This window comes from Thamnophis elegans, chromosome Z (assembly GCF_009769535.1).
Source record: "Thamnophis elegans isolate rThaEle1 chromosome Z, rThaEle1.pri, whole genome shotgun sequence".
In the NCBI taxonomy this organism is placed as follows: domain Eukaryota; kingdom Metazoa; phylum Chordata; class Lepidosauria; order Squamata; family Colubridae; genus Thamnophis; species Thamnophis elegans.
The window spans coordinates 119,072,316-119,091,378 of record NC_045558.1 but is presented as its reverse complement, the minus strand read 5'-3'; the positions used below and the strand labels follow the sequence as shown (position 1 = coordinate 119,091,378).

General features: G+C 41.8%; 1 protein-coding gene across 1 annotated transcript; it reads right to left on the bottom strand.

Annotated features, from left to right (window-relative positions):
* Positions 1 to 298: 298 nt before the first annotated feature.
* Positions 299 to 6,266, bottom strand: RPS9 (ribosomal protein S9). The gene is given in 6 exon segments (XM_032234629.1): positions 299 to 575; positions 1,875 to 2,061; positions 2,992 to 3,125; positions 4,493 to 4,517; positions 4,520 to 4,600; positions 6,204 to 6,266. Coding segments are annotated over 5 exon segments (579 nt in total). The 5' UTR covers positions 4,575 to 4,600; positions 6,204 to 6,266; the 3' UTR covers positions 299 to 397.
* Positions 6,267 to 19,063: the final 12,797 nt, after the last annotated feature.

Genomic DNA, 19,063 nt, shown 5'->3' with positions numbered 1-19,063 from the left:
AAATTATGGCTTGGGAGTGTTTTGTTGAGTTGGAGCTAAAATAGTGCAAAGGAAAGAATTGTGCTCATGTGGCATTCTCAAATATCCATGCCTGTCACCTCCTCTCCCAGCTCATTTGCATTGCCAATCTTCCTTTCTGCTCCTTTCTCATATTCCATTCCCCTTTGTGCAAGAAGCAAACATCTTAATCTGGGAAGTGTGAAGCTAACATTGAATTCAAAGAGCTCATTGCTGGGTAGTCAAAGCAAGAACATGTTCAAGTTACAACAGGTTTATAATTCTCTTGACACAATGGAACTACAGTATTTTATCCACAAATACTTTTATTGGATAATATTAGTCAGATAGACTCTATGGCCCCACTGGTTTATATGGCAGGAAAGCCATATTCTACATTTTAATCTTCCTCTTCATCATCTCCTCCGCCAGCACCGCCCTGGCCCCTTCTTGCATTCTTCCTCTTGACGCGGCCTGGTCGCCCACCACCATAAGGTGAACGAAGGGAGAAATCAATGTGCTTTTGGGAGTCCAGCCGGACAATGAAGGAAGGGATGTTCACCACTTGCTTCCTTACACTAAGAGGGAAAAAGGAAATTAGTGAATAAATAATCTCATCTAAAACTCGTGGGAAATATTTGACAAAACAAACAAGCTCTGCAAATATTTCCTGAGTTCACAGTCTACCTTCAACATTCAGAAGTCAAAGCCCCAACGGCCACTGGCTTCAGGGTTATGTGCAGTGACTGCAAAAGGCTTCTGGATCCATTTGGAACCTAAGTTCACTCAGGGAATCTTTGTGCTCTCGCGGCTTGGTTGTTTTTCTTGCAGATATATCAGTACCCAAGCTGGGTAACATCACAAGGACCCCTCATTTCAACCCTGAGCTATTCTCTATTGGAATTTCAATCTTTAAAGGAGCAATCGCTACTAACAATGATTTATAGAGCAATCAGAACAGTGTTATTGCTGACTGGACAGTAACCTATTCAGGCAAGAAACAATGACCAATTTTATGCTTTATAATTTTAATCAGGTTTTTATACTCAGCCTCCCCATCCAAACCATTTAAAATTGCTTCACCAATGCAAGCAAGGAATGTATTTGGTGGGGTTTTTTTTGTGGGGGGGGGAGGCAAAAGTAACACTTGCAATTTGCAAGTAAACAATAGAACCTATCATGGACTTTATCTCACCTTTATCTCATATAACATAAATATTCAGTACACTACAATCCTATACTTATTTACAAGATATGGAACTACCTTTCAGAAGTAGCCGATGCACCATGGAAATTGTTTTATATGTGAATGTTGCTGTTACTGCCTCTAATAGTAACACCTACTTAATTCCAGCTGGTGGTAAAATATATGCTTAATTAAGGAAATGTAGTCCACCAGAAAGTCAAACTACAACTCTTGGCAACTTTTTTGCTGGGGTTGCTTACTGGAATTCAGCAACTGAAGACAGTAAACATTTCCTCCAACCATTGCAAAATCCATCATTTTACTTGTACAGAAGGATCATATCAGGTTACTGCTGTGCTTGCTAAGTAGGAGCAGTACTTGGTGTTACCTTGGCCACCCATGTGGCAGACCTTCACAAGGTGTACGGCCAAGCCGCAGTGAACCTTGCCGAAATCTTTGAGAGTTGCTTTGACTGCTAGTCTATTGAGCTATCCAAGGATTCGATCCACAAAAGGGCTTGGTGGTATATAAAGGCCCAAGCCAGGGCCGGGGCAGAGTTATCGCCGCACAGACTATACATAAAAGATATTGCAAATGTTATTTCAGAAGTACATGTTCTAATGCTGATACTCAATGTCAGCAGTTCATAGTTAACTTTACACTCCCCAAACTTTGGCTCTCAGCAGCATACCGGATGTGTCTCTGGCGGATAAGAACACGAGCATGATGGATGGACTTAGCCAGGCCCAATTTGAAGACCTGGGTTTGGAGACGACGCTCCAGGAAATCCTCAATTTTCAGACCCAGGATGTAATCCAGTTTCATTTTGCCTTCATCCAGCACTCCAATTCTGACCAAACGACGCAGCAAGGCATTACCTGAGAGAAATTTAAGACACATCAACAAACTAAACGAGTCTTTCTATGTTAAAAGAGACAATGTTCAGATTAGCATATTATGGGTACAAAATTGAAAAAGGTACAATCACAGTTAACTGGTTATGCAAAAAAAAATACAAATTACATAATCCCAGGATATAGAAATGGTATTGGGAGAAGAACATTGTCAGATTGTAGAAAGTATTATCAATAACTGTGTTTCCAACTGAGTAGAGACCTTGAGATTAAAATGCAAATTACACCTCAACGTCAATGGCAGCCTTGTTTGCAGAACATGTTTAGTTCAATCAGACTGTTCTGTCAATTCTCAAGCACTTAACTGACTCAAAAATTGATACCACAGAAACCCTACCCATTTATTTTAGAAAGAGCCCAGTATCTCAGGCAAGTAACAGCGTTTTCACTACCCCCTTTCTCATTGCTCAGGCTGATGCAGTATTGGCTTGGCCCCTGTAGCCAATCTGTTTCTGATTGGTATTTTCTTACCTTTACAATCTTGGTAGTGAATTTCATAATAGACATGATTGTTTTTAAACTTTTTTTAAAAAGGATGAAGCATGCAAGCTATAAAGGGTATAGCTAAAGCTTGTCATAACTAGATCTGTTTACAACTAAATTCCAACTATTAGTGGTAAACTGATTGGCTTGATTAATCCCTTTTTGGTATTTCCATCACACCTTAACTCTCCTCCCTTGACCCCATTTAACATGTTGTGGAAATCAGGCCTTTGTGTAATCTTATAACACATACCACCTATCTTATAATCAGATAATGACTTACAAGCTGGTATGAGGGAAAAAAGTTAAATATATCAAGGTACTCAGCAGGCTTCAAGTGAGTCATAGGTCCCGAAAGCAACAGCACCACCAAAGCTGTTATTCAATATCTAATTTTTGACATGATATTACCTTCAAAAGGCGTCGCTGATCTTTCTCATCCAGGTGAGCAGCTCTCGGCAGCTTTGCGGATCTTGGCCAAAGTGAACTTCACTCGCCATACTTCACGTTTGTTCCGCAGCCCATATTCACCTAGTAAAAGAATTCTGAAGTTTAAATGCAGTTACTTTAAAAGTCACAGCGATCCAATCAGACAGATTCTTTCCCCAACTTGTAAAGTCTTCTCAGGATTAACCCCATTTCTCTGGAAAAAACTTGCACTTGATTCGCATACCTCTTCCATTGTGGTATACTTTTTTATTGAAGTTTTATAAGAGACATAAAACTAATATAAACTAATACAGAGCAGAAATAATAAAAGAAAAAATGGGGAGTGTGAAGAAGGAATCAAAGAAAAAATGGGAGCTTCCAATTTCCTTTGCATTGTATATCACAAAGCCAGTTTGGTGTAGTGGTTAAGGTGCTAGCCTACAAACTAGGAGGCTGAGTTCTAATTCCACTTTAGCTTGATGACCATGACCCAATCATCTCACTCCAACTCATCTTACAGGGTTGTTATGGGAAAAATAGGAGGAAGGAGTATTGTTTGGTATGTTCACCACTTTTATATATTTGTACGTAAGTATGTATATATGCATGCATACATACATATACTTGCCTTCTCTGAAAATAAGACCTAGTCTTATTTTCTTTGGGGCCCCCAAAAAGCATCAAATCTTATTTTCTAGGGATGTCTTACTTGCTTACCACCACAGCCAGGCCTCCCATGCCCAGACACTGTCATGCCACTCGCTGTCCAACTTTTTCTGGGGCTGCTTGCGGAAAGCCACGGCACGAGTGGCTGTAGAATTCATGCAGTGGCACGGAAGGTGTCGGGGCGTGGGAAGGCCTGGTTGTAGCAGTCCTAAGGTAAGCAGATGTGTAGCCATGGGGCAAACTCCATCCTCCAACCCTGCCCAAGCTTGATTTTTATGCATGCACTCACCCCAGCTTGTACAACCAGCAAGGTGGGGCTGGGCTTATTTTTGGGGTAGAGTTTATATTAGGTACAGGCATGAATTGTTTTTGGGGTGGTTTGTATTTTCAGGGAAACAAGGTTTGTAGATGTGTATACACACACACACATATATTACATTTTCTATGATTAGAAAAGCCCCTCCCATGTCTTATGTTTTCCCCCAAATCATCAAAATTAAAGTCTCTAAGGGGCTTTTCCTTTCTTTAAAAAAAGCCCATTCTCCTCTGGACAGAATTCAATCTGAATCTTTGTGGTTAAGGCAAATATCACCCCTTCCGATTTATCCCATCAAATTAGATCTTTTTCTGTTTTAATTTTTCATGGATAATTCATTCCCAACTAAAGAGTATTTTTATTAATTATTTTCACTTGACAGCAGCTATGAATTTACTTTTGGTTCTTAATAGTTTTGTTATCCATTCATTAACTGATTGTTGCACAATTTGCCTAGAATCAAGAGATTAATAAATGAATAATCTTACCATAAGTTTCAACTCCTGATCAAGACGTGATTTTTCAAAGGCCGCCTGGGGGTGACATAAGTCTTCCGACATACCCAACTCCTGGCAACAGGCATTCTGGCCTAAAAAGATACAGGCCAAGCCTATGGACAAAGAATATATTTGAAACAAATGCAAGTAATGTGACAGAATGAAATCACTGGAGATATTACTAATGATATACCACTCAAATTTGTATAAAACAGCTTATGTTCTAAGTGATATTAGCAGCCAATATCAATTACAATACCTAATTACCTGCATAACTATTCATAAACCAAATTCATCTTTCAGTTCATATTAATTCTTAATTGAGAATAGCTTTTTATACAACAGAGAACTGCATCCTTTTATGGATCTGTCTCACACCTCCACCAATTTACTCTCCACTGCTTCAAGTCAGAAATTGTAAGTTTTCCCCTTTCTTTTTGACTAGCTAAACGTTACTTCAGAGGAAGGATGGGGGAAATATTTCCACACAAAACCAAATGGATTTTTTTACATTTAAACTGATGGTTAGACATACACATAAAACAGTAATTGCTATAACTTTTTGATCAACATGGTGATGTCCCATTTCCAAATTAGAGAAGGATAGGCTCTCAAAAGGATGGATAAGACTCCACAAAACAGTTGAAAGTAAAAAAGCAACAGCTTCATGGCTTTTATGAAGCATTTATTAAAACTAATTTACTGGATTTATAGGAAGTAAAACTTCCCAGTGAAGAGAATGGAGTAGTGTATATGCAATTTACAAAGGAGCAGCCCAATCCTACCATTTTCATTCCTAGTTTTATTTCACACTACCTCAGTCCCGTTTTTATTAAGTTCAGTATACATTTAACCCGCAGTGTATCTTAGATGTTCTCAAGTGAGGAAAATCATACTTCATATATTAACACTTCAAAAGCCCACCAGTTTGCTCTGAAAGGGTAAGGCCTAAACTCCTATACGTTGCCTATACAGAATTTTTCAGCATTCAAGCCATTTGCAAAGCTTTCAATAGACGCCATAATGATCTTTTTATTTTTGAATGCTTTTAGGTGGCCTTCTATAATGTCTTTATTGTATATTTCCCAGAGTCATTCATGTCAGAGGACGGGCATATAAAGTTGATAATACAAAATAAATGGATCTCCCACTTCCCCCAAATTTGAATTTTATCTCAAAAACAGAGTTTATTTTCTCTTTTTCTAACTTGTTGTCCTTAGGTCAGATGGAAATGGACACTTAAGGATACCTAGCCTTTTTAGTTCAATTTGAGAATCCATTCCTAAAATAAGAGGGAAGAACATCGATTAAAAGTGCAATGAACGGATTGACCTATAGACCATGTAGTAAAAACTAGGCCCGAGAAAGGGGAACAGGCTGGTAACCCCTAAAATCAATCCCTCCTCTCAGATTCAGCAAATCCTGAAGGGTGCCGGAGCGGGATACCCCTGCTGAGTTCGCAAGAGAATGAATGCACAGGGCCGCTTAGAGGCCGGCGCACGTGCAGGAAGGGGGGCACGGGTAGAAAATGGAGGCTCGAGCGACAAACTCCTTAAGCGCAATGCGCTCTCCCCGCTTGCTAGGCGTAGGCCGCGAGACTCTTTTCTTAACGAACTTTTTTCGATCGCTGGCCGCCGCCGCGCCCCTGATCTGCTTGCCCGGTTCGACTCGATAACGCAAGTCCTAGTCTGGCAAGATAAAAAAAGCTCCCTTACCCTCCCACCTCAGACGTCAAGGAGACCCAGGAAAAAAGGAAGAGGGTTATCCGGGTAGTCTGCTTTTATAGGACTGTGAGCAGCTCCGCCTTCTCCCTCTACTAACCAGTAGAAAGACGACATTTTTCGCGCCTAGCCTATTGGCGGAGAGGACTTCAAGAATACCAGCCAATGAGCACAGGATTTTCGTGTGATAAGAAACTGGCTAAAAAGCTAATGACGAAAGTACCACGCGGCGTTACGGCGTCCTCCTTTCTTTATAAATGCTGGATCTCTCCTAAAGGAGATCTCACGGTTAGAAGCTGTGTGGGTGACGTCATCGCTGAATAAGCAGAGCATTCAAAGCGTGTTTGTGCCTTCCGACAAAAGGATTTCCTCGTTTTTTCTAGCCGACTTCTCAAAACATCATCCCCCAAATGAACTGGGCTTCAGCTCCCAATTCTCAGCTGGTGTCATTCTGGTGGAGGAATTACGCAGAGTGTTGTTTTGACAGGCTACCAGTGCAGTTCCATCTAATCCCCACGAGTCAGGACTCGCGAGTCTATACTGGGGCAAAATATCTGGACTTGTTTCCAATAACCCGTGATTGCACACCACGGGCGATGTGTAAAATGTCTGTGTACTATGTATATTATGTATATTGTACCGAATTATTCACTTTGAAAGATCAGGTTTATCGTGAATTTACAGCGATGAAAATGCCTAAACATTTCTTGTATTGTTTCTTTTTACTTTCCTGCCCTTCATTTCATACTCTCTTTTGAGCCTTTTTTTTCTTTTGGCAATAGTAATGTATTATGACATAATGCTTTTATACATCAACATCTTAATAGTTCCGGCATACTGCCAAATGAAAACTATATTTAATGCAGGTAATGAATTATGTTATTCATTCAATTATGTTATGTTATTATTACACAATGAAAAATACTTTTGAGGAATGATCTTGCACAAAACTTTGGTCAGTTGCCCAAATTAACGTTTTAAGATACTTTTGGCTTGGATAATTGAATCTTCATTTCCAGGTCCTTTTCATTTTGGGGGAGAAACCCCTGCAATCTGTATGGCACGAGTTGGTTCTTTCCAACCACTATCTGACTCTCTGCCTATCCAAATTTTCATTTTGAGTGAAGAAGTTACTTGGATGAATAACAAAATGTCTCGGTTAATAAACCTTGGACCAGTTATCATGATTTAATCTTTTATTTGTATTTTATGGTCTGTATGCCGCCCACTCCCGAAGGACTCCGGGCGGCTTACAATAAACAAGGAAGGGAATAAATAGACAAGTAGACAAACAACAATTTAAAATACACAACATTCATAGTTACCGTGGGGCTGGCTATTTCAACAGCCCCCCAGCCTGCCGGAGCAGCCAAATCTTAATGGTCTCTCAGGTACCCAGGTCCGATGCCCATACAGGGCTTTATAAGTAACGACTAGCACTTTGAAGCGAGTCCGGAGGACTAATGGGTAGCCAGTGCAGCTCGCGGAGGATAGGTGTAACATGGGTTGTACCTAGGTGCACCCATGATTGCTCGCGCGGCCTGCGTCTGGACTAGCTGAAGTCTTCGAACACTCTTCAAGGGCAGCCCCATGTAGAGCGTGTTACAGTACTCCAGTCTTGAGGTCACAAGGGCTGTGAGTGACTATCTGAAGGGCCTCCTGATCCAGTTGGTGCACCAGGTGAACCTGGGCAAAGGTCCCCCTGGCCACAGCCGACAAATGGTGTTTTAAAGTCAGCTGCGGATCCAGGAGGATTCCCAAATTGCGAACCCTCTCTGAGGGGCGTATAATTTCACCCCCAAGCCTGAGAGATGGAATAATTGGCCAATCTTTGGGAGGGAACATCAATAGCCACTCGGTCTTGTCGAGATTGAGTGCAAGCTTGTTCATACCCATCCAGACCCTGACAGCCTCCAGGCACTGGCACATCACTGCTTCACTGAGTTGGCACGGGGCAGACAGATACAACTGCGTATCGTCCGCATATTGGTGGTACTTAATCCCGTGCCGGTGTATGATCTCACCCAGCGGCTTCATGTAGATGTTTAAATAGGAGGGGGGACAGGACCCGAACCCTGCTGCACCCCATAATTGAGGGGCCTTGGGTCAACCTCTGCCCTCCAACCAACACCGACTGCGACCTGTCCGAGAGGGTAGAAGGAGAACCACGGAGGACGGTGCCTCCCACTCCCACCTCTCGCAACCGTCGCAGAAGGATACCATGGTCGATGGTATCGAAGGCCGCTGAGAGGTCAAGGAGCACAAGGATAGAGGGGTGACCCCTATCCCTGGCTCGCCAGAGATCATCGATCAGCGCAACCAAAGCAGTTTCCGTGCTGTAACCAGGCCTGAAACCCGACTGAAAGGGATCCAGATAATCGGTCATCCAAGGACCGTTGGGTTGAGAGGCCACCACTTTCTCACCAACCTTCCCTACAAAGGGCAGGTTGGAGACTGGACGATAGTTGCTCAAAATGGCTGGGTCCAGAGATGGTTTCTTCAGGAGGGGTCTCACCACCGCATCCTTTAGGAGGAGCGGGAAAATTCCTTCCCGGAGAGAGGTGTTAACATCGTCCGGATCCAGCCGCGTGTCACCTCCCTGCTGGTTGAGACCAGCCAGGAGGGGCACGGGTCCAGTCTACAAGTGAAGGCACTCACCGCTCCCATGGCCTTGTCCACTTCCTCAGGAGAGACAAGTTGAAACTCGATCCATGAAATACGCTCAAGACCTTCCCCCGGTACCTCGGCTGGTACCGTGCAATTGGAGTCCAGCTCTGTCCGAATCCGAGCGACTTTATCCGTAAATACTGAACAAATTCCTTATGATACTTTTGTGCTGGATGTCCTGAAGGTACTTTTTCAGGAGGAAACAACTTTCTTTAAAAAATGCTATGACATTTCACTTCTTATTCAAGAAGCTCTGACTGGATGGAGGGGAATACAAGGATTTATATTCCTTGCAGACAGCTGGTCATTTGCATTCTTTTAGAGAGTTGTTGAAGCCATTTGAAGGTTTATCTGTGTCCTCAGGGTCACCTGAGTAGTGCAAATGGGTGCAGAGCCTTCTTGGTGGCAGGATCTTTTCTGCCCTGTGACCCTCACTGTTGAATACAGGCACAGGCTGTTGTTTTGTGTGCATCTCAAATTGAAGTGCAAATGGTTCCTGAAATCTGCAGTTTTTCTGGAAATTCGTTCATACTCCACACCATTCTAAGGGTGTTCATTGCAAAGTGCAAAGCTAAAATATAAATCCTTCGATTCCCCACCATCCAGTCAGAGCTGAAGAAGTTTCTTGGATGAGAAGCAAAATGTCTTCAAAGAAAAACAAAGTCCAGTTCCCTCCTGAAAAAGCCCCTTTAGGACAACCATGACCTGGATGACTGAGACTCCCCATAGACCTATGATGGCAATCTGTGGCACGTGAGGTGTTGCCCTGTCAGCTCCAGCACGCATGCACGCATTGGCCAAATGATTTCAGCCTCCATTTTCAGCATTTCTCCATTTTTCACTTCTGGAGGCTTTCCTGAACGCGCAAACGGAGGTTTGGGAACCGGCTTCTGGTTTGCGCATTGGGCCATTTTTCTAATTCCGGAGGCTTCAGGAAAAAAACAGCCCAAGGCACAAACCGGAAGTTGGAAATGGGCCGTTTCCAGGTCTCTGGAGGGTCTTCCGGGTAGGGTGGAGGCCTTTTTCGCCTTCCCCATGCTCCTAGAAAGCCTCTGGAGCCTGAGGAGGGCAAACGATGGGGGAGGGGGTTGCGCGTGCATGCGTAGGGGGAGGGCACATAGAATTATGGGTTTGGGCACATGCACACACACATACCACACTCCCTCTGCGTTTTGGAACCCATGGCAAAAAAGGTTAGCCATCACTGCCATAGACTTTTGGCCTGGATGATTGAATCTTCATTTACATCAAGAATGGATGGGGGCTGAATGAATGTGGCTTGTGTACAAAGTGAGCAATCAGTGTGGATAAAGTCAGATGAGAGTGAATGGAGAGAATATGGTATTTAAGAGTGAATAGGCAAGAGGAAGGGGAAAATTAAGAAAGTTTTAAGTGGATGAAGTTGGTGAAATCTTAAAGGACAAGATAACAAAAGGCATGTATGGAACAGTGTATGGGCATGATGAAAGGAAGGATGATTTGCAAGAATAGAAAGATATGGGGAGGTTATAGTAACTAGTCCTAGTAAAAAATAAATTTAATTATATTTAATTTTCTTCTCTGATGTCATAATATGCAGGTAGTCATTGAGATATGTCCTCATTTCAAAGTCATTTGCCCTTATAACCAACCCCACGAATGCTGCAGTGCAAGGGTGGATTCTGGCTTCTGTTACTGCCAGTTTCCTCAGGGATGCACTTGCTTGATGCGTGCTATGCACGCATTCACAATAATAAAAAAATTGCTTCTGCGCATGCGCATAAGCAAAAAAACGGTTCAGGGCGTGGCTAGCCAAGTTACTACCAACTTGGCTGAAGCGGTAGGAACCCACCTCTGCTGCCTCGATCTATCCCCTCCCATTCCACCTTTCTGGGGCCATGCAAGTGCTTATTCCCCATATGCCCATCACTGATAACACCTTCTGAAGATCTCCAAATGTGTTGCAGAAAAAGGGCATGGCAGCAACGCAGAAGCAGCTGCCATTTTGTCCTGCCCGCTTGGGGGGAGGGGGCGGAGGGAAAGAACAAAATGGCAGGCGCAGAACAAACTGCTCCGTTTTACTGCCTTAATGCAGTCTGTACAATGCTACAGAATCTTTCTGCAGCTTTCAGAAGCTTTCTGTACTGTTGTGCAGATCTTATTAAGGCAGCAAAATGGAGTGGTTTGTTCCTGGGCCACATGGCAGCAACCCAAAAGCAAGTGCCATTTTGTCCTGTCTATTGGGGGGGGGGGGAGACAAAATGATGGCCATGGGACAAACCTTTCTATTTTGTGCTTTAATGAGCTTGTCCAATTTTGCAGAAAGATTGTGAAAGCTGCAGAAAGCTTCTACAGCACTGTGCAGATTGCAACAAGACAGCAAAAAGGCAGCAGTTTGTCCCCTTGACTGCATGGTATATTCCAGAAGCGGCTGTCATATCAGAATGCAATTGCACTGCTGGAAATATGAGGTCCATTTCCAGAATTGCACATGTGGCTAAGGGACAAAGTGAGCCATTTTGCTTCACTAATGCAGTCTGCACAGTGTTTCAGAAATCTTTGAGACCCAATCCATTCCAGTGATCAGTTCCAGCTGTCTGAAAGGCCTCGGAAGTCTTAAGAAAGTAAGTGATGAGGAAGGTGTTTGACCTGGTGGGTGCTCAGTCAGGCTTAAGGCCCGGGAAACTTGATATGGGTGGGAAAAAGCACCCAAGGGTTTGACATGGAGTACAGGGATGGATAGGGGAGGCCTTTGGAGGGCTGGGGCAGATGGACCCAGGCCTTTGCTAGGTTTTCACTAACCCTGAGTTACCCCATGCTCCACTTAATGATCTATCTGCATGTTTGTTTAAAACTGCATTCAGGATAGCTGGGACAGAAGGTGTTAAAATGAGGTGCTTCACTTAATAGCCATCACAACATGCAACTATAATGGGCAGGTTCCATTACGGCCATATCTGTATTTGGCTTACTATTTACCACCCCATTCGAAGGGCATATTCAAGCTGCTTACTTCCCAAAGGGAATTGCATCATGGAAGGGCAAGCCGAATATAAAGAGAATGTCTACTTGAGCTCCTTGGGATATTTTGGTAAATTGGACAACTATTTGTCTGAAATGATATGGGGTTTCTTGCTTGAGAAGCGGGTTGGACTAGAAGACCTCCAAGGTCCCTTCCAACTCTATTATTCTGTTATTTAAGTAACAATAAATTAAATGGTTTATAAATGCCCATAAAGTTTTCTTCGCTGAATATTGGAGAAACTGACCTGCTGCTACTACAGCTGATACATGAAATATCTACTAGCCAGCATTGCATAAGTTAATTGTTGCATATCAGAAACAAGCGACTTTTCTGTCATTAGAAGCAGTATTTTTTAAGTGAATTGCATGCCTCTTTTTAGCTTGCAAAAGCATATAGCTGGGTGAGGAGTGTTGCAAAAGTGAAACTGGTAGATATGGCACATTAGTGTTACAGCGTGTAAAAAAGGGGGCAGAATTTTAATCTGGCAGCCAGAGACAGTAGCTTGCCTTTTTAAAGCCAGCCCATGGGGCTGGCCTAGAGATATCAGAGGACCAGCCCGCGGTGTCTTTGTCGGCCTGTTTTCAGCCAGCAGAGTGCTGCAAGAGTCCATTCAGGCCGAAAATGGGCAGAGGGGACTGCACACCCCCGCATGTCCCATTTTGATCGGCCGGGTTCTGCAGAAGGTGTCTGTCCCGTCTCCCCCACCCTGCCACCACCACCACCCCCGCCGGCCCGTGAAGGAGAATTACAATGCTGATCCGGCCCTCAAAGAAATCGAGTTTGATACCCCTGGCCTATCTGAAGCCTTAATGTGAAATTTTATTTATTTGAAACAGTGGTGGGTTCCGGTATGGTGCAACGGGACCGGGTGTCCACCACATGAACGTGCGCACACTCGTGCACAGTGTGCAGCACACACATACATACTTACCGCTTGTGACATTCCGGGATGCCTTTGCAATGCTCCAGCTGCTCGGTGGAGCGTTGCACTGGCGCCGTACGCTCCGTGCGTGGAAGTCCCGAACAGCTCAAATATAGGTAAGTAGTGCAGGCGGGTGAGCGGGCGGGCCTCCGGAGCACCGTACCAGAACCAGCAGGCACTGGTACGCCTGTACTGGGGTGTACCGGTCGTCTCCCACCACTGATTTGAAAGATCAGTGCTAAATCATGCATTTGCTTTCAGTGCCATAGTTTCCAGAGTGTCTGGAAGATTATTGAAAATGGTTCAGAAGATATAGAGAGGTTTGAGGGTAGGCTCTCTCAATTAAAAATCTGATTATTCCAGAGGATGATTTCAGGGAAGTCTAGGTCTAACATACAGGTAGTTCTTATTTAGTGACTCCCTTGTACAGCGATCATCTGCAATTACAATGGTAATAAAAAAATTTATGGCCAATCCTCACATTCACAACCTTCACTGATCTCAAGGCAATGGAAATCTCAAGTAAGATTATAAGCACAATTATGGTTTTATTTAGCAAGTGTTTCATTTAACCGAGTTACTGGTTCCAGTTTCAACAAGGACTAAATATACATAGACTGCCAACATCCAGATGAGCACTAGGTGGCAGTGAGAGTATGACTTTTCTGCATCTCATCGCTGCCATCCATTGGTCATCTGAATTTTAACAGTGCCTTTCTTGTAGCTTTGCAAAGGATGCCCCTGACCCAGCTGGAAGGCAGTATAATCCAACTGTTCTTGCTATTAATTGTTTGGTTTGCAATTTTAAAAGAGATTTTCAAAAAGAATTGTACCACACATATTTTTAGGGAAGCCTCCCTACTGGTCATTGGCTGAATCCCTTGCTAGATTGTTTCTAAAAATAGCTGGAGACCTTTATGTGTGCAATTAAAAAAAGATGCAGCTGGCAACAATCTTAAATTTGGTCTCATGGCTCCCTTAGTTGGGAGAAAAATAATATTTTGAAAAGCCCTTAGTGTAGCTCAGAGGGAGAAAACCTTATTTATGTTATATTTGTAATTTCTTCAATCATCCTGGACTATGAGAGTATCACAAATTTCAATTTGTTTATACGTGTTTGATCTCACCCCCCCCTTTAAATCCTCTTCATTATATAAAGATCAACAAGCTCTAAGCAAAGCTAACTAGCAAAAGGGTAACTTAATGACGCAATGTGTGCTACTAAAAAGAAGAATTTCTGGATAAATATTTTTAGGCTGTTGCATACATCTGAGCAATACAGCTATATAGATATGTACATTTTATTATGCAAATTGTTTAGAAACAGAACACTCATTTTAAAAGAAAATCATCTTGTATATTTTTACTTTTGGTTGTTTTAGAATAGAATAGCAGAAGGGACCTAGGAGGTGTTCTGCAGAAGCCACCAACTTTCTCTTTCATGATCCCCAGAGGCCCTGTCCATTTCTTCAGAAATCAACAGCACCAATATATATTTTGGATGAGTTCTGGATTATTCTACCAGGCTACAAGTCTGGTATTTTTAAAACTACAGATACCTTTTAAAAGATATTCTTCCATTTTTGAATAAAAGACCACAAGCCCTCGTAGACCCAAACATAATAGATCAGGGGTGTCAAACTTGTTTCATCATGTCAACACATGGATATATCGAGACTTTTCTCCCCTTTGCTAAAATGGAGGTGGGCATGGTCAGTGTGTGGTACATCTGGCCCATGGCAAGTTTGACACTCCTATAATAGATCAGATATATAGGGCTTAGAGTATCCAATCAGGTAGTGAGAAATGAGCCTTGTTTTATTCTGTTCCAGCCAATCAAGTCACAATTATAATAGCCAATTGTGAAAGATGTTAGTCATATAGGTTGGGACAGAGAAAATATCTGGCCCATTTTCCTACCAGTTTTTACACCACCCTCTAAAAACAGATTATTGCTCAGAGAAATCCAGAATTTTATTGTCTTGGGAGCAGAAGATTGTGATCTTGTCAGGAGATATTTTATTTAATACAAACTTTCAACCATAAACTACCACTGAATTGTAATCTATAAAAATTCAACTTGCTAATGTAAAAAAAGGTTACATTTTCCCATATTACATAGAAAGTTTAGAATATTGGAGTGCGATTTAATGGTGGGTCTGATGACTGCTGTAAAATGATGGGTCACATTCTGTGTAGTCTTCATATAGAAAAGCTTAAAAAATAGATTAGGAAATGCTATATTTACTAATATTTTCTGTTTAAATTATACATAAAATGGTAGACATGTTCTATATTTGGAAAAACATCCAATCAAGAATAAATTAACATGTGAAAGAATGGGAAAATCTGTCTCAGTACTTCAAAGAAGTATAAAACTGGTGATTATAATAGTTCTTCAAATTCAGAAAATGAGATTGAATAGAGAAATTTTATGGGGCAAAAATGAATATTTTGAGTCCTGCTTCTCTCCTTTTCTTCCCCCCCACCCTCAAAATAGGTGCCTTTTGCATATGCCCCAATAAAGGACATAGATCAGAATTAAAAATGATATTTTGTGTAGTTTTAACTTACAAAAATACTTTTTCACCATAAAATTTCACCTGTCAGCTTCTTTCAAAGAAACACAAATGATGTTACATGCCTTAACGTTCAATAACTTATATGGTAGCTCCATTGCAACAACAATAGACATTAGATTCAATCAATAAATGTATACTGTATATTATTGGACTACGTATGTTTCTTAGTTTTATACAATAGTTTGTGCTATAATCATACATCATTTATAAGGCCACAATATTTCTTTGTTTGTCCTCAAAATATTTGCATTTATTTCAATGATCCTTAAATTATTTTCTTTTTTTTTTTAGTCCCCAACTTTCTGATGTTGTATATCTCTAGTAAAGGTGAAATTTGGGTCATGATTTACTTATTATCCCCCGAGATTAAATACTTCGGAAGTCCTTGGTGTTCCTTGAGCTTGGTTGTTTTCTAGCAGACATTTCATTAGCTGACTAAGTAACTTTTAGTTCATAACTGAGCTACATATATATATTCTCTTCTATGAAATTCCTTGGAATGTCATGTGGAATTTTTATAGCTGTCTTGGTAGGATTGCTGTCCAGTATTTTATTCATAGAAATTGATGGAACTATTTATTTATTTATTTATTTATTTATTTATTTATTTATTTATTTATTTATTTAGCTTATGGCATACTGTACATGGACTAGCAATATAAATTGACACTTCAGCTAGATTAGTAGAACCCAATAAAATAAAAATGTCCAAACATCTATGTTAAAATATTAACGTCTAGGCCAACACAAGGTGCTAGTCGTTACTTTTAAAGCCCTTCATGATTTAGGACCTGGCTACCTGAGAGACCGCCTCCTGCCACTTACCTCCCAACGACCAACAAGATCGCACAGGTTAGGCCTCCTCCGGGTGCCGTCAGCCGGACAATGCCGGCTGGCGACTCCCCGGGGGAGGGTCTTCTCTGTTGCTGCGCCAGCCCTGTGGAACGATCTACCTGCAGAGATCCGGACCCTTACCACTCTCCCGGCCTTCCGTAAAGCCGTCAAGACCTGGCTGTTCCGGCAGGCCTGGGGCTGTTGATTGATATCCAGCCCCGTTTAGATGGAATGGGTGATATGAATTTTAATACTGTATTTTTATTTTTATCTCTATTTTTTAAAATTAAATGTTTTTTGTCTGTTGTGAGCCGCCCAGAGTCCCTATGGGAGTGGGCGGCATACAAATTCTAATAAACTTGAAACTTGAAACAACTAACCACCGAAGTGCAGCATTGTTTAAATTTAAAAAAAATCAGTTATTAGACTTGTATATGCCTTCATCTCATGATCTACAGTTTGATGTGAGACCCCACAGTCATACTGAGAGGAGGATACTATGCCCCATTTTTATAGAGTCCCGACAGACGCCATATGAGGTACAATTGTCCATTACTGATTTGGTAGTACCAAACTTTTTTGATTCTTTTTTTGTGGGGTCATTTATATGTCTTCCTATAACTATGTGTCCAGCTTTCCATTGGGAATTGATGTTAAAGTTATTGGGCAGATGTTGCTTAAGTGCCAGTGGCATTGGATTTGAGTCTTCCTGCTGATAAATGAGGAAGGCCGCCATGCACCGGTAGGAGTGAGTTGTTCATGAGATGGAGCAATATAAATGGTGCAAATACAAACTGATTTGAATGTTCAGGTAGTCCTTCGCTTATGATCACAACTGGGACCAGAATTTCTGTTGTTAAGCAAAGTTGATGTTAAGTGAGTCATACACAATTTTATGACCTTTTTTTGCCATAATTGTTAAGTGAATCTGGCTTCTCTGACTCTGCTTGTCGGAAGCCAGGTGGGAAGAATTGGAATGGAGATCGCATGACCGCAGGATGTTGTATCTGTCGTAAATATATGCTGGTTGCCAAACGCCTGAATTTTGATCACGTGACCATGGGAATGCTACATCGGTCATAAGTGCAAAGACTGCTTGTAAGTCACTTTTTCAGACCTGTTGTAATTTCAAATGGTTGCTCAGTGAATGGTTGTAAGTCGAAGACTGCCTGTAACTCATGTAGCCATTAACTGGGTTGGATCAGTTTAGTATTTGAAAAGAAGCCTCAGGGCTGTTGTTAGACCAGGAAGCTGAACAACATCCTGGAAGAAAGCATTGACAGAACTCTTCCGTTTCTGCTGCCAAGAATTGACAATAATTTATATAATTACCAGAAGCCGAACTCAGTTAGTGTCTGTCTTTTTATTTTTATTTTTCAGTCCCAGATCTAGATCTAAGAGTGGTCCATAAATTATAGTGCAAAAGACTTAGATTGCTATTAGGTGCTCAAGTGTTTTGGCTGGGTTCATACCTGATGCTAAGGCATAAGGTATTTCTTTTATTTGTAATAACTCACTTATTTTGATGTTTGGACCGCAGTTCACAACATAACTTTCTTTCTCTGACCTTAACCCACTTGGGGCTCCTCCCCCTCTTGTCTAATAGTTTCCTAGGTGTCATCTCACCTAGAAGATGACACCTCATTACCTCATCTGAATATTTCATGACATTGTTAAGATTTCCCTGATCAAGGGTATGCCATCTTCAGAAATCCTGGGCTTTACGATTTTCAGTGATGGCCCCACCTTGAGAACAACTTACCTTAGGACTGTGATGGCGAACCTATGGCAGGTGTGCCACAGGTGGCATGCAGAACCATTTCTTAGGGCACACGAGGCATTGCCCTGTCAGCTCCAGCGTGCGTCCGCATGCTGGCCAGCTGATTTTGGCCTTCATTTTCAGCCGTTTTTCTCCCTTCAGAGGCTTCAGGGAAGTCTTCTGAAGCCTCTGGAGGGAGAAAAACAGCCCTACGACAAATTGGAAGTAAAAAACCAGGCTGTTTCCGGCCTCCAGAGGGCCTGCGGGGAAGTTGGGGGTGGGAGAGGCCGTTTTTGCCCTTCCCAGGCTCCTAGAAAGCCTCTGGAGCCTGGGGAGGGCGAGAAACGGGTCCACCATGCCATTACGTGCCTTGAATTCCATTAACTCTTATCTACCCACCAACTCGCTTTGACTGTTAGTTGTTCAGATTTTGTAAAGAGCTTTAGTCAATAGTGGGATTCAGCCAGTTCACACCACTTCAGAAGAACCAGTTGTTAACTTTCTGAACAGTTTGGTGAACTGGTTGTTGGAAGAAATCATTAGGGCAGAGAACCAGTTGTTAAATTATTTGAATCCCACCACTGGCTTTAATATATAATAAACCTATGCATATTCACTTGAACTGCCTGGAATTTTGATTTCCTGCACTTAACAATGGTTCTTAAGAAGGGAATTTAGGAGCAAGTAAGGTTGTGCTACCCTAAACAATGATTCATGGACTGGTTGGTTTTCATTGCATTAACTGATTTTTGTTTTTAATCTTTTCTTTTCAGGAGCAATTCAGAATCTTCAGAAGTAATAAAGTCACAAGTAGGAAGAAATAAGCAAATAAAGTCTGATTCTGGGAAAATATAATTTCCTGTATGTTTGTTGAAAAAACATTACTGCAGGCTGAGTTCTATAACCCAAGCCATCAAACAAACAAATCGCAATACGGCTAGCTTTAACACAATGTGTCAACCCAAGTTAGTTATAACACACTTCCTTTTGTATGAAATTTCTACACATAAAAGAATATCAAATTGTTTAAACTATTTTCGGTTTAAACTAAAGACTAATTTCCTTAGAACAGTGTTTCTCAAATTT